We start from the raw sequence: 15,104 nt of genomic DNA, 5'->3' as shown, positions 1-15,104 counted from the left end.
TGACAATTCATTTGTCATGTTTGTTTTTAGAAATGCAGCCTAAGTCAAATTAAGGTAAGATAAGCCATCAGCAAAAACTCAATATCTGGAAGAACATCAACAGTATTATTGATATGCTTCACTGTGTGTCTCTCAAATTGTGTTGAAACTCTTAGAGGTGTTTAAGTGATTAGAAAAGAAGTATGGTGTGCTGTGGGCATATAATAATGAAGGCTATCAATCTGCTGTTTCTTAACTGTAGAGGGAATGAAAAGTCATGTGACATGTGAGCAGGTGATGTCCATCAGCTGACTGAATTGAGGGATTTAAAAGAAGGCAGGGTGAAGGCTGAGCTATCTCCATTTGCAGCTGGTGCACTTGGGAGTTTTGTAGGACTTTAGTCTAAGAGCAGTCACTACTGGAGACATGGCTTGGTGGTGTGAAAGGTAATACTTTGATGTGGACTTACATTGTGGTCTTAGTTTGCTTAACAATGTGAGTTTTTGTGAATTAGTTATGTGTTTTGTGTTGTAGCTTTTGGATACTTGTCACTACTTTGTGTGTCTTGAGGGATGCTAGTGGCTATGGAGGTAGGATTGAACAAATCAGAAAGGTTTTGTGTTTGGGATTCAAGTTATGAGTCTTGATCTTCTTTTCCTTTCTTTCCCCCTCCAAGTATGGCATAAAGGACCTCTTCAGGATCAGGCCAGGGCAGATGTCTCTGTCCCTCTACCTCAGTTCCTAAAACCTGGCCTTTCATATGATGGAGCCTATGTTTCCAGAACCCTGACAGATGGAGGGAATCCCAAGGTTGTATCTGGTCAAAGTAGCACCAGCTCTAGTTTGACTGCTGACGTTCGCCAGGATCCTAGATTGTCTCAACCTGTTGAGCTACACAGCCAGGTGTCCTCTTCTGTACCCAGGCCTGCAAGTGACTTTGTTGGCAAGTATCAACCTGTGTTCCAAAATGAACGCCTTGGTGGAGTTGCACCTCAATCCCAGTTACTTAGTTCCTCTAGAGATGAGGCCCTGACCCTTCAGCAACAAGGTGGCTTCTGGGCCCTAACTTCAGGACAGTCAGGGAGACCCCAGCTGGCTAATGTTGGTCCTTCACCTTCCCAACCTCAAAGGTTCTCAGACCAACTTGCCTATGATTTTCCAGCTGGACAAGGACACAAGTCTCTGTCTCCTCCCAAGAATTTAGGAGGTGGCTTGACCAGCTCTTCTCAAGGCCATTCTGGTGCTACGTACTCTAGCCCCAGCTGGTATAATCCACAGGCAGTGAGCCAGAGTCGCCCAGGTCCCCTCGCGCAGTTAAAGGCAAGGCTCTTTACTAGCCAAGGTGCCCCTGTAACATCCAGCAGTGTAAGGCCTGCTAGTGATTTTGCTCAGCAGGCTGGAGGCCCTTACCTGACTGTGCCTTCTCAAGGTGCAACATGGTGGCCTTCTAGACGTTTCCAGCATGGCTTTCAGGATGCCCCTTCCCAGGTGCCGAGTGCCCCTAGTGGTCAACATGGAGGCCTAGTTTCAAGGTTTTCCCAGTACAGTCCAGCAAGTCCAACATCTAGGGCCGACGAGTTGTCTCGAGGGCTTTCCAGCGCGCATGCTGGTGGGAAGAACCCCTCTGGCTTTTCCCCGACAGGCTCTGTCGTGGGCTTCACACAACCCCAGCGATCCCCTGTGGCTGAGGTGGCATCTGTTGGCTCCTCTGCTCTTGTTTCGCTTGGCTACAGTGGCTTTCCAAGCCCAAGTTCAACTGGTGATGCCTACAGTGGGGGCCCGAGTGACCATTCCTACTTCAGGCCTGCATCATACAAGGTTTCTGGCCAGCGTGATCCCTCAGTCAAAGGTTGAGCATCTACCCATTGTTTGACAAATGCTGGTGTAGTTAAATTGACCTTGTTTGTCCTGTCTGTTTTACTAAAGTGATCTAATAAAATGTCCGTATTGATCTGTGCTTTGTCTCTTTGGTTTCTAAACACTTGGAACACCCAAGTGGTTACTCTCTGCCTTCTGTCTAAGGGGTTCAGATGCCTCACAATTTTGCCCTGAACATTCCATCAACTCGAACGGGTAGGTTTGCCAGGGGAATTAGTAGTCTGCTCAGTAGGGGGAGCAATGTGCAGCCACTGAAAGCTGTCATTATATTGCCTCCTTTCCAAAACATCTGGATGACTTGGGGCATGCTTCATGAAAATTGCATGGAGGCTAGTGCTTGACTTTAGGTGCTGATGCTAATTTATCATTTGGCCGGCTGGTCAAACATCTGCTAAACAAAAATTTCACAGATCATGCATGAAAGCTGCTGAAGTTTGTATTGGTTTTGTTTTTTAAACTGATGAAAGAGGTGAGGGGTGTGTATAAATTAGAAGTGAATGTTTGTGCTGGAAAAGGAAAAACAAAAGGGCCTGCACACTGGTTTCTCACTGTACATTTGGTCTTCAGTGTAGGCTAAGCAATTTTTGAAATTGTGCCTACTTGGAAAGAAAACCAGCATGCAATACCTAGACATTAGTTTGATGACAAACATGGATGTTTGCTGTTGGTGTGTAATCATATTCATACTTATGCCAGTGTATCTGAATTGGGAGTTTGGTGTGATGGTACTTTTACTCCTGTTACTTGTTAACACGAGTTTAGGCAATTCTGATGGTTTTCTTTCGACTTGCATTATCTGTCAAAAGGCTGGAAATACCTCCACTTAATTTTTAGTTTGCAATAATGTGCTATATTTAATCCAGATTTATCTAGAGGAAAACAATATTACATGGGCAAGAGCATTTCTGCAGCAATGGGCACACTTGCATGTCTACACTTTTAGAAAATTGATCTCCCCAAAATACATTTTAAGTATCAGAGTCTGTAAGCATAGCCATAACTAGCTATGAGGATGCTGAGGTCTGGCCTTTGGTAGTTTCAGAAGGGTTTTTCAGTTTTCTACGTTCATGAGATTAAATGTATGATCAACTCAGGGCCGCAGCCACAGTATCACAGGTATTTGTCATATTTAAATTGTTGGCTTGGGTGAATGTATTCGTAACATGAAGTCTTGCGTTTAAAACGGAATGACCAGCAATGCTCCCCTTGCAGAACCACCAAAACCCACAGATTGAAAACCACTGCCGTAGCCAATATAAGCTGAAAAGTTTCTGGTGTTTATTTTCTATTTGACAACGAAGTAGTTTATCAGCATCACCTACGATTCCTCACTGTGTCCAACCTTAAAGTAAGGGTTGTATTGAGTTTAGCTCGAATTTACTTGAGTATATCAAGTCTGTTTGATTCTCTTGGGTCATATGCAGGGGTAGAGACAGTCACCTTGACTAACGCATATAAAAGGTTTATGATATAATTGAAATAAATTTTCACAATGGCACTGATTTCAAACCACTGTAAGCACTTCCATAATTTCATAGAATTCCAAAAAAGTGTTTTCAACCATTACTCCCCTAAGTGAAAATTTTAGCGTCCAATTAACATATTTTAGTAACACTAATTTAACATAAGCTTCACTTTTGAGTGTTTTGTTCTGAAAAACAGTTACACAAAATTTGTTTGTCATATTGTTGTGAAATGTTCATGTTTTCATATCAGAAATACAACCCGAGTTTAACTTAGATAGGATACACCATCAAGTTAGACTCATATTCTGGTACAACATCAATAATATCACAGTGTCCATGTCTCAATGTCTAGATAATGGGAGTCTGAATTTTCCAATAAAACATGTCCGTATCTGAGCTCAAATATAAACTTTTCAGGAACATAAATGTTGATGGCATTGTTTTAGGAAGTCTTCCCATTAGTTTGGATTCCTTGTACATGTGGCTTTATCTTTGGGTAAAAACTTGACTATATATTGAGTGGTATGCTAATAATCTACCCTAGATTGTAGAAATGTAAAGATCAGGTAAAGGTCTTTCTGTATCTTGAAATCCTGAAAATATCTATGAAAATGTGAAGTAACTGTAAAAGGATTTCTCACCGATTGCAGCAAAATTCTACAGATATTACTGACAATCAGTGCTGCATCATCCAATTTACTGGGCTATCGTTTCGACCATGTGTCTACCAAATGAGCTTGTGTAGCAGAGAATGTTTAACTTGATTTTACAACCCCATTTCCAAAAAAGTTGGGATGCTGTGCAAAATGTAAATGAAAACAAAATGCAATGATGTGCAAATCATTTAAACCCTATATTTATTTGAGAACAGTAAAAAGACAGCATACCAAATGTTAAAACTGAGAATTATTTATTGTTTTTTGAAAAATATATTGTATGCTTATTTTGAATTTGATGGCAGCAACACTTTCCAAAAAAGTTGGGACAGTGCAACAAAAAAAAAGAAGCTGTGTACTGCTAAAAAACAAAAAAAAAAACACCTGAAGGTTGATTAGTAACAGGTCAGTAACATCACTGGAAAAAAAAAGCATCTCAGAGAGTCTCAGTCTTTTAGAAGTTAAGACAGAGAGGGGTTGACCACTCTGTGGGCAAACAGTGCAACAATTCAACGTTTCTCAACATAAAATAGCAAATAACTTGTGGATTTCATCATCTACAGTACATAATACCATTAAATGATGCAGCAAATTCAGAGAGATCTCTGTATGCAAGGAACAAGGCTGAAAGCCCGTACTGAGTGGCCAAGATTTTTGGGCGCTCAGGTGGCACTGCGTTAAAAACAGACATGATTCATTGCACGGGCTCAGGAACACTTCTGAAAATCAGAGTCTGTGAACACAGTTCATCACTGCATCCACAAATGCAAGTTAAAACTCTACTATGCAAAGCAGAAATCATGTATAAATGCCACCACCTTCTCTGGGCCGTTTGAGATGGACTGCGGCAAAGTGGAAAAGTGTTTTGTGGTCTGGCAAATAAAGATTTGAATTTCCTTTTGGAAATCATGGACGCTGTATCCTCTGGGCTAAAGACCATCAGGCTTTTTATCAGTGCACAGTTGAAAAGCCAGCATCCATGATGGTATGGGAGTGCATTAGTGCACATGGCATTGGGGATTGGCACATCTGTGAAGGCACCATTGATGCTGAATGTTTTGGCAACATTCGTTGTCATTCAGACTACGTCTTTTTCAGGAAAGGTCCTGCTTATTTCAGCAACACAATGTAAAACCACATTCTGCATGTGTTACAACAGCAGGGCTCCATAGTAAACGAGTAAGTGGGCTCGACTGACTTGCCTGCAGTCCAGACCTGTCACCCACTGAAAACATGTGGCACATTATGGATGAGAAATATGACAAAAGGATTCCCGAACTGCTGAGCGGCTGACATCCTATATCAAGTAAGAACGGGAAAACATGTCACTTTCAAAACTACTGAAATTGGTCTCCTCGGTTCCCAGACACTTACAGAGTGTTGTTAAAAGAAGAAGTAATGCAACACAGTGGTAAACATGCTCCTGTCCCAACTTTTCTGGAACGTGTTGCTGTCATCAAATTCAAAATGGTCCTATATTTTTCAGAAAACAAGAACATTTCTTAGTTTTAGCATTTGATATGTTGTCTTTGTACTATTGTCAAATAAATGTAGGGTTTAAATTATTTGCACATCATTGCATTTTGTTTTCATTTAGAATTTGCACAGGTCCCAACATTTTTGGTAATTGGGTTGTAGTTTGACAACAGTTTTATGTCTAAACTAAAGCACAGGAGAATTAATCATGCGGAGCGAGTTTTGTCTGATGTTTGAATGAGGAGTGGAAAATTAAAAAACCCAAAGTCAATTCAAAGTTTATGTATGTTTTTACAACAGGTGTTGTCACAAAGAGGAGCTTTACAAAAAAATCTGTGTCAAGGGTCCCCATGAGCGACACCACTGGTGACAACGGCAAAGAGAGTAGTCAATGAGTTGAGTCTGATTAATAATCTCTGTGATGTAATATAAACTGGACTTTTGCCTGTGTTATTTTTACAAAGTATGACAATTCATTTGTCATGTTTGTTTTTAGAAATGCAGCCTAAGTCAAATTAAGGTAAGATAAGCCATCAGCAAAAACTCAATATCTGGAAGAACATCAACAGTATTATTGATATGCTTCACTGTGTGTCTCTCAAATTGTGTTGAAACTCTTAGAGGTGTTTAAGTGATTAGAAAAGAAGTATGGTGTGCTGTGGGCATATAATAATGAAGGCTATCAATCTGCTGTTTCTTAACTGTAGAGGGAATGAAAAGTCATGTGACATGTGAGCAGGTGATGTCCATCAGCTGACTGAATTGAGGGATTTAAAAGAAGGCAGGGTGAAGGCTGAGCTATCTCCATTTGCAGCTGGTGCACTTGGGAGTTTTGTAGGACTTTAGTCTAAGAGCAGTCACTACTGGAGACATGGCTTGGTGGTGTGAAAGGTAATACTTTGATGTGGACTTACATTGTGGTCTTAGTTTGCTTAACAATGTGAGTTTTTGTGAATTAGTTATGTGTTTTGTGTTGTAGCTTTTGGATACTTGTCACTACTTTGTGTGTCTTGAGGGATGCTAGTGGCTATGGAGGTAGGATTGAACAAATCAGAAAGGTTTTGTGTTTGGGATTCAAGTTATGAGTCTTGATCTTCTTTTCCTTTCTTTCCCCCTCCAAGTATGGCATAAAGGACCTCTTCAGGATCAGGCCAGGGCAGATGTCTCTGTCCCTCTACCTCAGTTCCTAAAACCTGGCCTTTCATATGATGGAGCCTATGTTTCCAGAACCCTGACAGATGGAGGGAATCCCAAGGTTGTATCTGGTCAAAGTAGCACCAGCTCTAGTTTGACTGCTGACGTTCGCCAGGATCCTAGATTGTCTCAACCTGTTGAGCTACACAGCCAGGTGTCCTCTTCTGTACCCAGGCCTGCAAGTGACTTTGTTGGCAAGTATCAACCTGTGTTCCAAAATGAACGCCTTGGTGGAGTTGCACCTCAATCCCAGTTACTTAGTTCCTCTAGAGATGAGGCCCTGACCCTTCAGCAACAAGGTGGCTTCTGGGCCCTAACTTCAGGACAGTCAGGGAGACCCCAGCTGGCTAATGTTGGTCCTTCACCTTCCCAACCTCAAAGGTTCTCAGACCAACTTGCCTATGATTTTCCAGCTGGACAAGGACACAAGTCTCTGTCTCCTCCCAAGAATTTAGGAGGTGGCTTGACCAGCTCTTCTCAAGGCCATTCTGGTGCTACGTACTCTAGCCCCAGCTGGTATAATCCACAGGCAGTGAGCCAGAGTCGCCCAGGTCCCCTCGCGCAGTTAAAGGCAAGGCTCTTTACTAGCCAAGGTGCCCCTGTAACATCCAGCAGTGTAAGGCCTGCTAGTGATTTTGCTCAGCAGGCTGGAGGCCCTTACCTGACTGTGCCTTCTCAAGGTGCAACATGGTGGCCTTCTAGACGTTTCCAGCATGGCTTTCAGGATGCCCCTTCCCAGGTGCCGAGTGCCCCTAGTGGTCAACATGGAGGCCTAGTTTCAAGGTTTTCCCAGTACAGTCCAGCAAGTCCAACATCTAGGGCCGACGAGTTGTCTCGAGGGCTTTCCAGCGCGCATGCTGGTGGGAAGAACCCCTCTGGCTTTTCCCCGACAGGCTCTGTCGTGGGCTTCACACAACCCCAGCGATCCCCTGTGGCTGAGGTGGCATCTGTTGGCTCCTCTGCTCTTGTTTCGCTTGGCTACAGTGGCTTTCCAAGCCCAAGTTCAACTGGTGATGCCTACAGTGGGGGCCCGAGTGACCATTCCTACTTCAGGCCTGCATCATACAAGGTTTCTGGCCAGCGTGATCCCTCAGTCAAAGGTTGAGCATCTACCCATTGTTTGACAAATGCTGGTGTAGTTAAATTGACCTTGTTTGTCCTGTCTGTTTTACTAAAGTGATCTAATAAAATGTCCGTATTGATCTGTGCTTTGTCTCTTTGGTTTCTAAACACTTGGAACACCCAAGTGGTTACTCTCTGCCTTCTGTCTAAGGGGTTCAGATGCCTCACAATTTTGCCCTGAACATTCCATCAACTCGAACGGGTAGGTTTGCCAGGGGAATTAGTAGTCTGCTCAGTAGGGGGAGCAATGTGCAGCCACTGAAAGCTGTCATTATATTGCCTCCTTTCCAAAACATCTGGATGACTTGGGGCATGCTTCATGAAAATTGCATGGAGGCTAGTGCTTGACTTTAGGTGCTGATGCTAATTTATCATTTGGCCGGCTGGTCAAACATCTGCTAAACAAAAATTTCACAGATCATGCATGAAAGCTGCTGAAGTTTGTATTGGTTTTGTTTTTTAAACTGATGAAAGAGGTGAGGGGTGTGTATAAATTAGAAGTGAATGTTTGTGCTGGAAAAGGAAAAACAAAAGGGCCTGCACACTGGTTTCTCACTGTACATTTGGTCTTCAGTGTAGGCTAAGCAATTTTTGAAATTGTGCCTACTTGGAAAGAAAACCAGCATGCAATACCTAGACATTAGTTTGATGACAAACATGGATGTTTGCTGTTGGTGTGTAATCATATTCATACTTATGCCAGTGTATCTGAATTGGGAGTTTGGTGTGATGGTACTTTTACTCCTGTTACTTGTTAACACGAGTTTAGGCAATTCTGATGGTTTTCTTTCGACTTGCATTATCTGTCAAAAGGCTGGAAATACCTCCACTTAATTTTTAGTTTGCAATAATGTGCTATATTTAATCCAGATTTATCTAGAGGAAAACAATATTACATGGGCAAGAGCATTTCTGCAGCAATGGGCACACTTGCATGTCTACACTTTTAGAAAATTGATCTCCCCAAAATACATTTTAAGTATCAGAGTCTGTAAGCATAGCCATAACTAGCTATGAGGATGCTGAGGTCTGGCCTTTGGTAGTTTCAGAAGGGTTTTTCAGTTTTCTACGTTCATGAGATTAAATGTATGATCAACTCAGGGCCGCAGCCACAGTATCACAGGTATTTGTCATATTTAAATTGTTGGCTTGGGTGAATGTATTCGTAACATGAAGTCTTGCGTTTAAAACGGAATGACCAGCAATGCTCCCCTTGCAGAACCACCAAAACCCACAGATTGAAAACCACTGCCGTAGCCAATATAAGCTGAAAAGTTTCTGGTGTTTATTTTCTATTTGACAACGAAGTAGTTTATCAGCATCACCTACGATTCCTCACTGTGTCCAACCTTAAAGTAAGGGTTGTATTGAGTTTAGCTCGAATTTACTTGAGTATATCAAGTCTGTTTGATTCTCTTGGGTCATATGCAGGGGTAGAGACAGTCACCTTGACTAACGCATATAAAAGGTTTATGATATTATTGAAATAAATTTTCACAATGGCACTGATTTCAAACCACTGTAAGCACTTCCATAATTTCATAGAATTCCAAAAAAGTGTTTTCAACCATTACTCCCCTAAGTGAAAATTTTAGCGTCCAATTAACATATTTTAGTAACACTAATTTAAGATAAGCTTCACTTTTGAGTGTTTTGTTCTGAAAAACAGTTACACAAAATTTGTTTGTCATATTGTTGTGAAATGTTCATGTTTTCATATCAGAAATACAACCCGAGTTTAACTTAGATAGGATACACCATCAAGTTAGACTCATATTCTGGTACAACATCAATAATATCACAGTGTCCATGTCTCAATGTCTAGATAATGGGAGTCTGAATTTTCCAATAAAACATGTCCGTATCTGAGCTCAAATATAAACTTTTCAGGAACATAAATGTTGTTGGCATTGTTTTAGGAAGTCTTCCCATTAGTTTGGATTCCTTGTACGTGTGGCTTAATCTTTGGGTAAAAACTTGACTATATATTGAGTGGTATGCTAATAATCTACCCTAGATTGTAGAAATGTAAAGATCAGGTAAAGGTCTTTCTGTATCTTGAAATCCTGAAAATATCTATGAAAATGTGAAGTAACTGTAAAAGGATTTCTCACCGATTGCAGCAAAATTCTACAGATATTACTGACAATCAGTGCTGCATCATCCAATTTACTGGGCTATCGTTTCGACCATGTGTCTACCAAATGAGCTTGTGTAGCAGAGAATGTTTAACTTGATTTTACAACCCCATTTCCAAAAAAGTTGGGATGCTGTGCAAAATGTAAATGAAAACAAAATGCAATGATGTGCAAATCATTTAAACCCTATATTTATTTGAGAACAGTAAAAAGACAGCATACCAAATGTTAAAACTGAGAATTATTTATTGTTTTATGAAAAATATATTGTATGCTTATTTTGAATTTGATGGCAGCAACACTTTCCAAAAAAGTTGGGACAGTGCAACAAAAAAAAAGAAGCTGTGTACTGCTAAAAAACAAAAAAAAAAACACCTGAAGGTTGATTAGTAACAGGTCAGTAACATCACTGGATAGAAAAAGAGCATCTCAGAGGGTCTCAGTCTTTTAGAAGTTAAGACAGAGAGGGGTTGACCACTCTGTGGGCAAACAGTGCAACAATTCAACGTTTCTCAACATAAAATAGCAAATAACTTGTGGATTTCATCATCTACAGTACATAATACCATTAAATGATGCAGCAAATTCAGAGAGATCTCTGTATGCAAGGAACAAGGCTGAAAGCCCGTACTGAGTGGCCAAGATTTTTGGGCGCTCAGGTGGCACTGCGTTAAAAACAGACATGATTCATTGCACGGGCTCAGGAACACTTCTGAAAATCAGAGTCTGTGAACACAGTTCATCACTGCATCCACAAATGCAAGTTAAAACTCTACTATGCAAAGCAGAAATCATGTATAAATGCCACCACCTTCTCTGGGCCGTTTGAGATGGACTGCGGCAAAGTGGAAAAGTGTTTTGTGGTCTGGCAAATAAAGATTTGAATTTCCTTTTGGAAATCATGGACGCTGTATCCTCTGGGCTAAAGACCATCAGGCTTTTTATCAGTGCACAGTTGAAAAGCCAGCATCCATGATGGTATGGGAGTGCATTAGTGCACATGGCATTGGGGATTGGCACATCTGTGAAGGCACCATTGATGCTGAATGTTTTGGCAACATTCGTTGTCATTCAGACTACGTCTTTTTCAGGAAAGGTCCTGCTTATTTCAGCAACACAATGTAAAACCACATTCTGCATGTGTTACAACAGCAGGGCTCCATAGTAAACGAGTAAGTGGGCTCGACTGACTTGCCTGCAGTCCAGACCTGTCACCCACTGAAAACATGTGGCACATTATGGATGAGAAATATGACAAAAGGATTCCCGAACTGCTGAGCGGCTGACATCCTATATCAAGTAAGAACGGGAAAACATGTCACTTTCAAAACTACTGAAATTGGTCTCCTCGGTTCCCAGACACTTACAGAGTGTTGTTAAAAGAAGAAGTAATGCAACACAGTGGTAAACATGCTCCTGTCCCAACTTTTCTGGAACGTGTTGCTGTCATCAAATTCAAAATGGTCCTATATTTTTCAGAAAACAAGAACATTTCTTAGTTTTAGCATTTGATATGTTGTCTTTGTACTATTGTCAAATAAATGTAGGGTTTAAATTATTTGCACATCATTGCATTTTGTTTTCATTTAGAATTTGCACAGGTCCCAACATTTTTGGTAATTGGGTTGTAGTTTGACAACAGTTTTATGTCTAAACTAAAGCACAGGAGAATTAATCATGCGGAGCGAGTTTTGTCTGATGTTTGAATGAGGAGTGGAAAATTAAAAAACCCAAAGTCAATTCAAAGTTTATGTATGTTTTTACAACAGGTGTTGTCACAAAGAGGAGCTTTACAAAAAAATCTGTGTCAAGGGTCCCCATGAGCGACACCACTGGTGACAACGGCAAAGAGAGTAGTCAATGAGTTGAGTCTGATTAATAATCTCTGTGATGTAATATAAACTGGACTTTTGCCTGTGTTATTTTTACAAAGTATGACAATTCATTTGTCATGTTTGTTTTTAGAAATGCAGCCTAAGTCAAATTAAGGTAAGATAAGCCATCAGCAAAAACTCAATATCTGGAAGAACATCAACAGTATTATTGATATGCTTCACTGTGTGTCTCTCAAATTGTGTTGAAACTCTTAGAGGTGTTTAAGTGATTAGAAAAGAAGTATGGTGTGCTGTGGGCATATAATAATGAAGGCTATCAATCTGCTGTTTCTTAACTGTAGAGGGAATGAAAAGTCATGTGACATGTGAGCAGGTGATGTCCATCAGCTGACTGAATTGAGGGATTTAAAAGAAGGCAGGGTGAAGGCTGAGCTATCTCCATTTGCAGCTGGTGCACTTGGGAGTTTTGTAGGACTTTAGTCTAAGAGCAGTCACTACTGGAGACATGGCTTGGTGGTGTGAAAGGTAATACTTTGATGTGGACTTACATTGTGGTCTTAGTTTGCTTAACAATGTGAGTTTTTGTGAATTAGTTATGTGTTTTGTGTTGTAGCTTTTGGATACTTGTCACTACTTTGTGTGTCTTGAGGGATGCTAGTGGCTATGGAGGTAGGATTGAACAAATCAGAAAGGTTTTGTGTTTGGGATTCAAGTTATGAGTCTTGATCTTCTTTTCCTTTCTTTCCCCCTCCAAGTATGGCATAAAGGACCTCTTCAGGATCAGGCCAGGGCAGATGTCTCTGTCCCTCTACCTCAGTTCCTAAAACCTGGCCTTTCATATGATGGAGCCTATGTTTCCAGAACCCTGACAGATGGAGGGAATCCCAAGGTTGTATCTGGTCAAAGTAGCACCAGCTCTAGTTTGACTGCTGACGTTCGCCAGGATCCTAGATTGTCTCAACCTGTTGAGCTACACAGCCAGGTGTCCTCTTCTGTACCCAGGCCTGCAAGTGACTTTGTTGGCAAGTATCAACCTGTGTTCCAAAATGAACGCCTTGGTGGAGTTGCACCTCAATCCCAGTTACTTAGTTCCTCTAGAGATGAGGCCCTGACCCTTCAGCAACAAGGTGGCTTCTGGGCCCTAACTTCAGGACAGTCAGGGAGACCCCAGCTGGCTAATGTTGGTCCTTCACCTTCCCAACCTCAAAGGTTCTCAGACCAACTTGCCTATGATTTTCCAGCTGGACAAGGACACAAGTCTCTGTCTCCTCCCAAGAATTTAGGAGGTGGCTTGACCAGCTCTTCTCAAGGCCATTCTGGTGCTACGTACTCTAGCCCCAGCTGGTATAATCCACAGGCAGTGAGCCAGAGTCGCCCAGGTCCCCTCGCGCAGTTAAAGGCAAGGCTCTTTACTAGCCAAGGTGCCCCTGTAACATCCAGCAGTGTAAGGCCTGCTAGTGATTTTGCTCAGCAGGCTGGAGGCCCTTACCTGACTGTGCCTTCTCAAGGTGCAACATGGTGGCCTTCTAGACGTTTCCAGCATGGCTTTCAGGATGCCCCTTCCCAGGTGCCGAGTGCCCCTAGTGGTCAACATGGAGGCCTAGTTTCAAGGTTTTCCCAGTACAGTCCAGCAAGTCCAACATCTAGGGCCGACGAGTTGTCTCGAGGGCTTTCCAGCGCGCATGCTGGTGGGAAGAACCCCTCTGGCTTTTCCCCGACAGGCTCTGTCGTGGGCTTCACACAACCCCAGCGATCCCCTGTGGCTGAGGTGGCATCTGTTGGCTCCTCTGCTCTTGTTTCGCTTGGCTACAGTGGCTTTCCAAGCCCAAGTTCAACTGGTGATGCCTACAGTGGGGGCCCGAGTGACCATTCCTACTTCAGGCCTGCATCATACAAGGTTTCTGGCCAGCGTGATCCCTCAGTCAAAGGTTGAGCATCTACCCATTGTTTGACAAATGCTGGTGTAGTTAAATTGACCTTGTTTGTCCTGTCTGTTTTACTAAAGTGATCTAATAAAATGTCCGTATTGATCTGTGCTTTGTCTCTTTGGTTTCTAAACACTTGGAACACCCAAGTGGTTACTCTCTGCCTTCTGTCTAAGGGGTTCAGATGCCTCACAATTTTGCCCTGAACATTCCATCAACTCGAACGGGTAGGTTTGCCAGGGGAATTAGTAGTCTGCTCAGTAGGGGGAGCAATGTGCAGCCACTGAAAGCTGTCATTATATTGCCTCCTTTCCAAAACATCTGGATGACTTGGGGCATGCTTCATGAAAATTGCATGGAGGCTAGTGCTTGACTTTAGGTGCTGATGCTAATTTATCATTTGGCCGGCTGGTCAAACATCTGCTAAACAAAAATTTCACAGATCATGCATGAAAGCTGCTGAAGTTTGTATTGGTTTTGTTTTTTAAACTGATGAAAGAGGTGAGGGGTGTGTATAAATTAGAAGTGAATGTTTGTGCTGGAAAAGGAAAAACAAAAGGGCCTGCACACTGGTTTCTCACTGTACATTTGGTCTTCAGTGTAGGCTAAGCAATTTTTGAAATTGTGCCTACTTGGAAAGAAAACCAGCATGCGATACCTAGACATTAGTTTGATGACCAACATGGATGTTTGCTGTTGGTGTGTAATCATATTCATACTTATGCCAGTGTATCTGAATTGGGAGTTTGGTGTGATGGTACTTTTACTCCTGTTACTTGTTAACACGAGTTTAGGCAATTCTGATGGTTTTCTTTCGACTTGCATTATCTGTCAAAAGGCTGGAAATACCTCCACTTAATTTTTAGTTTGCAATAATGTGCTATATTTAATCCAGATTTATCTAGAGGAAAACAATATTACATGGGCAAGAGCATTTCTGCAGCAATGGGCACACTTGCATGTCTACACTTTTAGAAAATTGATCTCCCCAAAATACATTTTAAGTATCAGAGTCTGTAAGCATAGCCATAACTAGCTATGAGGATGCTGAGGTCTGGCCTTTGGTAGTTTCAGAAGGGTTTTTCAGTTTTCTACGTTCATGAGATTAAATGTATGATCAACTCAGGGCCGCAGCCACAGTATCACAGGTATTTGTCATATTTAAATTGTTGGCTTGGGTGAATGTATTCGTAACATGAAGTCTTGTGTTTAAAACGGAATGACCAGCAATGCTCCCCTTGCAGAACCACCAAAACCCACAGATTGAAAACCACTGCCGTAGCCAATATAAGCTGAAAAGTTTCTGGTGTTTATTTTCTATTTGACAACGAAGTAGTTTATCAGCATCACCTACGATTCCTCACTGTGTCCAACCTTAAAGTAAGGGTTGTATTGAGTTTAGCTCGAATTTACTTGAGTATATCAAGTCTGTTTG

At 41.8% G+C, this 15,104-nt stretch overlaps 3 protein-coding genes across 3 annotated transcripts; all 3 read left to right on the top strand.

Annotated features, from left to right (window-relative positions):
• The first annotated feature begins 318 nt into the window (after nt 1-318).
• LOC119265964 lies at nt 319-1,936 on the top strand. The gene is made up of 3 exons (XM_037547082.1): nt 319-425; nt 514-569; nt 656-1,936. Exons 1-3 carry the CDS (start codon nt 406-408, stop codon nt 1,831-1,833), a joined length of 1,254 nt encoding a protein of 417 aa, XP_037402979.1. The 5' UTR covers nt 319-405; the 3' UTR covers nt 1,834-1,936.
• Nucleotides 1,937-6,239: 4,303 nt separating this feature from the next.
• On the top strand, nt 6,240-7,857 carry LOC119265965. Its single transcript, XM_037547084.1, has 3 exons — nt 6,240-6,346; nt 6,435-6,490; nt 6,577-7,857. The coding sequence occupies exons 1-3, from the start codon at nt 6,327-6,329 to the stop codon at nt 7,752-7,754; spliced, it is 1,254 nt and encodes a 417-aa protein (XP_037402981.1). The 5' UTR covers nt 6,240-6,326; the 3' UTR covers nt 7,755-7,857.
• A 4,305-nt stretch (nt 7,858-12,162) lies between these two features.
• On the top strand, nt 12,163-13,780 carry LOC108420387. Its single transcript, XM_037547083.1, has 3 exons — nt 12,163-12,269; nt 12,358-12,413; nt 12,500-13,780. Exons 1-3 carry the CDS (start codon nt 12,250-12,252, stop codon nt 13,675-13,677), a joined length of 1,254 nt encoding a protein of 417 aa, XP_037402980.1. The 5' UTR covers nt 12,163-12,249; the 3' UTR covers nt 13,678-13,780.
• The last annotated feature ends 1,324 nt before the right edge of the window (nt 13,781-15,104 follow it).

The sequence above is a fragment of the Pygocentrus nattereri genome, chromosome 18, assembly GCF_015220715.1.
Source record: "Pygocentrus nattereri isolate fPygNat1 chromosome 18, fPygNat1.pri, whole genome shotgun sequence".
NCBI classification, from domain to species: domain Eukaryota; kingdom Metazoa; phylum Chordata; class Actinopteri; order Characiformes; family Serrasalmidae; genus Pygocentrus; species Pygocentrus nattereri.
This window is presented reverse-complemented; position numbering and strand designations above follow the sequence as displayed.